Genomic DNA, 8,207 nt, shown 5'->3' on the forward strand with positions numbered 1-8,207 from the left:
TCATAATAAAAATATTATAAATATTACAGATGTATAAAATAACTACAAAATATTTACTATAAAAAATAATTGGAAATTTAAAGTCATGGTTGTAGAATAAATTCTCGCTAAACATAGACAAACAAGATAAAAAAAAAAATCTTAGATTAGGAATAAATTACTTATTTTAACTTAATATTTAAAGTTACTTTTTTACTTTAAATTATGATATTTAGTTATTTTATCAAATACTTAATCTATTTAATGACTTAAATTAAGTTATTAAGTTATATTAAATTATTAAATTAACTTACCAAATATCATCAATCCAATTTTCTTATCTCTTTGTAATCACTCCAAAAGGAAAAATTCGCCGCTTTGTTCCATGACGTAAAACCCAAATCAGAAATTCATCCGGAGCCAGTGTAAAATCAAATCATGTCAAATTTTTAATAAATTAAACTTGCAATTTCCCCTTTTAATACAAGTCCAAAATTAAAGTTGACTTTAGTTCATAATTATATTAATGTGGAAATATGATTGCATGCTTTATGTAAAGGCCAATATGAACTCAAGTCATTCATTCAAAATATATCATCCTAGACAACTACCACATGCTTTTAATAATTTTGTGTTGACTATTTATATAAAGTATCAACAACAAAAAAGTGGCTTTTATGAAAAGGAGAGAGAAAGAGAACCATAATTTTCAAATGAAAGTAATCGACTTGAAATGGGATGCATACTTCCCTCTCGTTCACATTGTTTTAACACAAACATCTCTATTAGTTCTGATGACAGTCGTTTAATTTTTCATCAATGGAAAATTTTAAGTAGTGATTTTGTTAAAACATATTTTTTTAAATATTTTTAAAATATTTTGTTAAAATGGGATATTCTCTTAGCCATCTCTAAACGATCAAGATTTAGCTTAAAATGATGAGGTATTATTAGGAATTAGGTACAGAATGAAATTAATATAACTATCAATGTGTTACTCGTGGTTGAGAGTAGGCCAATTTGGTGGAAGCCTTTTATCAATAGACAGGTCGGCAACTCCTAAAGTCAGGCGCACCGCTTTCCAATATGAACTCCTAAATGTCAAATATAAAAATTATTTTAAAAATATTAAAAACATTTTAGGTTTTTTAACATATTTTTATTCTATAAAAATTAGAAAATAATTTTAAAAAATTGTTCTAAAAAATTATTTTAAAGCAAGACTGAAAGTACTAATATTAGTTTAAAATATTTTTTAAAATTAACTTAATATGTGTTATGTCACACATAAAAAAAAGAAAAAGAAAAAGCTTGGGTCCATACCAATGCATCACTTTGTAAGATTAATTTTTTTTTTTCTCTCTTTCCAAAACTCCAAATGGGCTACAAGTTAAATGTACTCAATAACATTGGTATCCCATGTGATCAGGCCCTTCTGGGGCCGAGGAGAAATTGAACTGCTGCCGCAACTGATCCCATTCTATAAAGGAGGATACTGCAGGCGGAATGAAACACAGCAGCAGAAAGGAGAAAAAGAAATGGAGTACAGAGGTCATGTAGTAGTGGTACCTTACCCCAGCCAAGGACACATCAATCCTCTCCTCCAATTCGCCAAACGCCTAGCCTCGAAGGGTGTCAAAGCTACACTAGCAACAACCCGTTACACAGTCAACTTCATCCGTGCACCAAATATTGGGGTGGAGCCCATCTCTGATGGCTTCGATGAGGGTGGTTTTGCTCAAGCTGGAAAGGAGGATGTATACCTCAATGCATTCAAGGCCAACGGCTCCAGAACTCTGTCCCAACTCATCCACAAGCACCAACACACTACCCACCCAATCAATTGTGTTTTATACGATTCATTTCTCCCATGGGCTCTAAATGTTGCCAGGGAACATGGCATACACGGAGCTGCGTTTTTCACAAACTCCGCCACCGTGTGCGCCATATTCTGCCGCATACACCATGGCCTACTTACTTTGCCGGTGAAGCTAGAGGACACTCCCTTGTTGCTGCCTGGTTTGCCTCCATTGAACTTCCCAGACTTGCCAACTTTTGTTAAGTTCCCAGAAAGCTACCCGGCTTACTTGACTATGAAATTGAGCCAGTATTCTAATTTGGACAACGTTGATTGGGTAATTGGGAACTCCTTTGAGGAATTAGAAGGCGAGGTACCTACTATTATTAACTTTCATTAACCTGTGAATTTTAGGATGCTTAGTATTTGCTTAAAGGGGAACAAATAAAATACTTGGATACTCTGGAAGCAAATATACTAGAGCTGTTTGAGTTAATATCTTATTTTGAGGGCTAATATTCTGGTTTGTGCATGTTTATGATGGAGAAAGGCGGCAAAATCCATATCAGAGCTCTGGCCAGGGATGTTGGTCGGTCCAATGGTGCCGTCAGCCTACCTGGATGGCCGGATTGATGGGGACAAAGGATATGGAGCGAGTCTATGGAAGCCACTGAGCGACAAGTGCATCAAATGGCTGGAAAAGAAGGCACCCCAGTCGGTGGTGTACGTCTCCTTTGGAAGTATGGTGTCACTGTCGGCAAAACAAATGGAAGAGATCGCGTGGGGATTGAAGGCGAGTGGGCAACATTTCCTGTGGGTGGTGAAGGAGTCCGAACGAAGTAAATTGCCAGAAGGATTCATAGACTCAGCAGAGGAGCAGGGTCTAATCGTGACATGGTGCAACCAACTGGAAATGCTAGCACATGAAGCCATCGGGTGCTTTGTATCACACTGTGGGTGGAATTCAACGCTAGAAGGGCTGAGCTTGGGTGTGCCCATGGTGGGAGTGCCACAATGGACTGACCAACACACTGATGCTAAGTTTGTGGAGGAGATTTGGGAAGTGGGGGTGAGAGCTAAGGAGGATGAGTTGGGAATTGTAAGGAGAGGAGAACTCTTAATGTGCTTGAAGGAAGTAATGGTAGGGAAGAGAAGCGAAGAGATCAAGAGGAATGCCGGTAAATGGAGGCGATTGGCCAAGGAAGCCATCAGTGAAGGAGGGAGCTCTGATCAATGCATTAACCAATTTGTGGAGCAGTTGATGTCTGCAGCTAAGAAAGGAGAAAGTATTTGAATGGGCAGTAGATAGGAACATTGTTTGGGCTAGTCTGTTTCTCTCGTTACTGTGTGGTTTCCTCTAAATTTTTCATTGTAATTTGTTGTTTGTTATCGTCTATGCTAGCATTTTATTGGCTATGTTCTAAGGCTTTGTTTTAATCATTGACAAGGTTAGTCAAGAATATCCCTATTTGAATCCATGTAAACAATGTCTACAAAAGGATATGGGGTTGTCCTTGTCCATCCTCAACTCGCTAGTGAATGTTTCCTCCGCTCCTTACAAAGGTACTCAATACGCACGTGAATACATATTTTAATATCAATGATAAAAATATTGATAATCATAAATATGTCGGTATTTGGATTTTATGGTTATATAAGAAATATATCGACATGTATTTTGAAATAAAATATTGGTAAATCAAAAACTAAACAAAACGTATGAAAATGTAAAAAAAAAAAAACTCTTAAAAATAAAATTAGAAGTATAATATACATTTTAAAGTTATTTTGTTAAAGAAATTGATATATGTATGATATGATTTATGATATTAAATTTAATTATATCGTGTTCATCGATAAAAAATGTGAATTTTGTAAGTGTACACTCATTATGAAGTTAAATTATTACAAATAAAGTAATTATATGATTCAAATATATTACTATACTAAGTTAATTTACTTACTTCTATTGAAAATATGTTAATTAATTGTAAAAATATACTAATTTAAATTCAATGATATATTAATTTAAAAATGTACTAAGTTAATTTATTCTCAATATACTATTATTACACTTGAATATCAAAATAAAATAAAATAATTAATTTAAAACTAAATTATTGCAAGTACTAATTATGTGATTTAAATGTATTTATGATTTTTATTTAAAAATATTGATACATTTTGACACAAAATATTATTATTTAAAAATATTGATAATTTTATTTATGATTTTATATATTTTTTTTAATTAACATAAAAATTATAAGGTAATTAAAATAAACATATTTATAATAATTTAATTTTTTATCGATTTTTTCTCATTTAGAGCTGATATTTTACTTATATCTCTGATATATATGTGATTACCGATGTACAAGTAACCGATTTATGGGTGAGTGCTATCGATATTTTTGTCAAACGATATATTTAACTTATATATCATATCCACCTTTTTCGATATATGATATAACTCGATATTTTTATCATTGTTCAATATTCATCAAGCGCTCCAATCCAATCTCTTACCTCTCCTTCCCAAATAGAAAATACATTAAGTTGTACAAGCATTAGGTTGTGGATTAAGATTTAGATTCAAAATTTAGGTCAATACCTAAAATAAAGATGTCTCAGTTTTAAATTTAATAAGGACCTACAGATGCAGAAATAAATTCTGGAAAAACTCTGTCGAATCTTTGTCATAAAATGCTAAATAGACAAAGGCTTAGGTAGACGGATAGCAGCCACAAAAAATTTCAGGATGATTCAGGATTGGAGGGTCTCTGCTTTTATGGTCCTACACCAAAAAAGTGCCAGAGAAGAGCCATAACTTACATGGTTCTATGTTCTTGGGTTGTTGGGCTCTTCACTACCACATGATAAAAGACTGCAACCACCTCCAGGCAGATTACTTCATCCATGTCCAACCGATCACTCAGCCCATGCCCAGTCACATCACTCCATCCATGTCCAACAAATCACACAGAGTCTCAAGCCATCTCATGGTTGCTGACACCCAAAACCGGGACATGACAAAGACTCAAAACAAACAATTCTCGAATTCCTATGTGGTTCCCCCTTGGGATTTCTGAGCTCCTAAATTCTGTTGATCCTAGCTGTGAGGTTTGACAGAGAAGCACCCAAAGCCACGCTCATCCAGGTGACCCCACCTCAGCTGGGGTGTCGTCGTATCAGCAATTACCCTCAATTATCGCCACATGGGCATCAGGCGCCCAACGGAAACTCTTCCGCGAATCCGCTCCCACACCTTACTCAAATATAATCTCCACCACTGGGAGATTGAAGTCAAATATAGGGACTGTGGGATGACAAGGATGAGCAACAGAATAATTTTTCATAGATTTTTGGAATGTTCAATTTACAGGGGTGAGGTAGGCGAGCGCTTACGTCTAAGCATGCTAATTCCTTTTTCTGGATTCACACTAGCTAGGGAGAGTGAACAGGTAATAAAATTTATACTTAAGTTCTCGAACTCAATTTTTCGAAACCTTAGCCATCAATAAATTAATTAAATCTGATCAATGGTATTAAGGAATGCATGAAGCATCAAAGGATAAACATTCACACAGATGAACGAAATATATATGAAATAGGAGTGATGACTACAACCACACGACATTTGTAATAACAGTATAAAGGGGCTCACCATGCTACAACATAACACATATGACTAAACTATTGTTAGTATCACATCACTGCATAAGTCGTCCCCACATAACAGACTATCATTGCTCACAAAATTCAAACCCTCGCTTAAAGAATGGTCCCAACATTAATTGCATAATGGTTATGTTCTTTGCTACCCTCCTATAACCAATCTACCAAAAGGAGTTATAAGAAGGAAACCAACTAGATAACAAGGCACATTAAGGGGCTCACCATGCTACAACATAACACATATGACTAAACTATCGTTAGTATCACATCACTGCATAGGTCGTCCCCACATAATAGACTATCATTGCTTGCAAAATTCAAACCCTCACTTAAAGAATGGTCCCAACATTAATTGCATAATGGTTATGTTCTTTGCTACCCTCCTATAACCAATCTACCAAAAGGAGTTATAAGAAGGAAACCAACTAGATAACAAGGCACATTAAGGGGCTCACCATGCTACAACATAACACATATGACTAAACTATCGTTAGTATCACATCACTGCATAAGTCGTCCCCACATAACAGACTATCATTGCTCGCAAAATTCAAACCCTCACTTAAAGAATGGTCCCAACTTTAATTGCATAATGGTTATGTTCTTTGCTACCCTCCTATAACCAATCTACCAAAAGGAGTTATAAGAAGGAAACCAACTAGATAACAAGGCACATTAAGGGGCTCACCATGCTACAACATAACACATATGACTAAACTATCGTTAGTATCACATCACTACATAAGTCGTCCCCACATAACAGACTATCATTACTCACAAAATTCAAACCCTCACTAAAAGAATGGTCCCAACATTAATTGCATAATAGACACAACCTCCTAAATAATTAGGTAACAAATGATCCATAAAGGTTATACCGTAATCATTTCATAACAGTTGGAGCCTTAAAGATAACTATAGTGGAAATCATTTTAATTATTGCATAGTGGGTATGTTCTTTGCTACCCTCCTATAACCAATCTACCAAAAGGAGTTATAAGAAGGAAACCAACTAGATAACAAGGCACATTTAGAGGATTCTATCTTTATTCATTATCATTGCATTGATTCATGGCTAATTTGATCGTTGGAAAGGGATCGGCCTAAACGCCCTTGCCTCTTTGTCTTTTTGATCCACAAGAGGAACATGAGGCCTAATTTAATCATACTTGAAGGAGGATGTAACAAATTATCACCCTTTATAGTGTTTCTTGATTTCGTTAAAATTTGTCATTACCATAAGAATTCAAGAATGGAGAAAAAAAGAAAATAGAAAAACAAAACTACTTAGAATCAATCCTCTTTTTATAAATGCAAGTGATAGTTAACTTACCCAAGATGCCATTCAGAGGTGAAAAACTCACCACCTCAATTTTCCTATTCATTTCATCAAAAGATCCTAGAAAATGAGGATAAGATATAGAGACATGTAGATCCTCTGTTATGTGTCAAGCTAATATGAAAGATGTACTACCACCACACGACATTTTCCTTTTCACTATTAAGGGGCCCACTATGTTACAAAATTATAAATAGGATTAGACATTTATCTCCATTATAGTGTAGCACATTGTCCTCACATAAGAGATGATCACCACTTGCAAAATACGACCCCTCACGTGAAGAACGACCTTGACATCAACTATGAAATTGACACAACCTCTTAATAACTATGCAAAGACCAATCCATGAAAACCATACCATAACTATTACAACCTTAAAGATAAGCATAACAAAAATCATTTAGAGCATTGCATTATTGACATTTAACTAGTATTCTATGATATTATAATAAGATAAAGCTTGGGTCTATGACCTACTATCCACTGCATGCAAATCCCTCATAAATTGATGTTTGTAATCTAATAAGGTAGTGTTATCAACCTCTCAAGATTACCTTTCCAATCTTGATTTATAGATCATTTTATTATGTAATCAACTGACATACTCTACTCACGAAGTACATATATCAAATTTCACCCAAGGAATTACTATGATCATAATTTTCCTAATCACATGCCCTTAGGATCACTCAAGGGGACTCATTGTCTCAATCCTATGACATATCATGGTGTCTCTATTGAGAATACCTATTGTCACCATCCTCTATCAATAGTGATCCAATATAGAGGGAATATGTGATCACCTTAGGCTCTCACCCATAGGATAAAACCTTTTATTGATTTCAACACAGATTCAATATTCTTTCAAGGTTGAGAGTCTATACAATATAGTAACTTCGTGAATAATGATAACTTGATAGTTAATGTCATAATTTACCATAAGTCTTGTCCAATATGTAATCATACACACTACTATACTCATCATGGGAAAGCTATCTTGATAATTAAGATAAGTTATCCCTTCAATTTGAAGATAGTGTACTACAGTCCTTATTGGATTGCCTAAATTTATGAATTGATTGTGAACCATTTGTCACTTTGCAAGGATCCCATGACTTGTATTTTCTGTGTAACTCTTAATAAACCTAAATCATGTATAATGCAAGTGATATGAATATGAATACTCAGATAAAGAATTAATGTAAAAAGGATAATAAAGATAATCATAATCATAAATAAACAAGTTTATTAATAAGTCAAAAATATATTGCATCATATCATGTTTTCTAGGGTTTTATCTTAACAAACTCCTATTAGCCCTAAAGCATGCTGGGAATACATTTGACACTTATACTATTCTTATAACTATAAAAGACTCTGGTAAATAAAGTCTTAGTAAAAGGATCTAT

General features: G+C 34.3%; 1 protein-coding gene across 1 annotated transcript; it reads left to right on the plus strand.

Annotated features, from left to right (window-relative positions):
• The first annotated feature begins 1,317 nt into the window (after window positions 1–1,317).
• On the plus strand, window positions 1,318–3,305 carry LOC100260341 (UDP-glycosyltransferase 74B1). Its single transcript, XM_002267629.4, has 2 exons — window positions 1,318–2,150; window positions 2,328–3,305. The coding sequence occupies exons 1-2, from the start codon at window positions 1,374–1,376 to the stop codon at window positions 3,069–3,071; spliced, it is 1,521 nt and encodes a 506-aa protein (XP_002267665.2). The 5' UTR covers window positions 1,318–1,373; the 3' UTR covers window positions 3,072–3,305.
• Window positions 3,306–8,207: the final 4,902 nt, after the last annotated feature.

Source organism: Vitis vinifera, chromosome 1 (assembly GCF_030704535.1).
Source record: "Vitis vinifera cultivar Pinot Noir 40024 chromosome 1, ASM3070453v1".
Classification (NCBI taxonomy): domain Eukaryota; kingdom Viridiplantae; phylum Streptophyta; class Magnoliopsida; order Vitales; family Vitaceae; genus Vitis; species Vitis vinifera.

Excerpts from the sequence above, each read along its gene's own strand:
- LOC100260341 (XM_002267629.4), top strand. The coding sequence starts at position 1,374 with ATGTACTCAATAACATTGGTATCCCATGTGATCAGGCCCTTCTGGGGC. Across the intron at positions 2,151-2,327 it reads TTGAGGAATTAGAAGGCGAG|GCGGCAAAATCCATATCAGA; the intron begins GTACCTACTATT and ends TGATGGAGAAAG.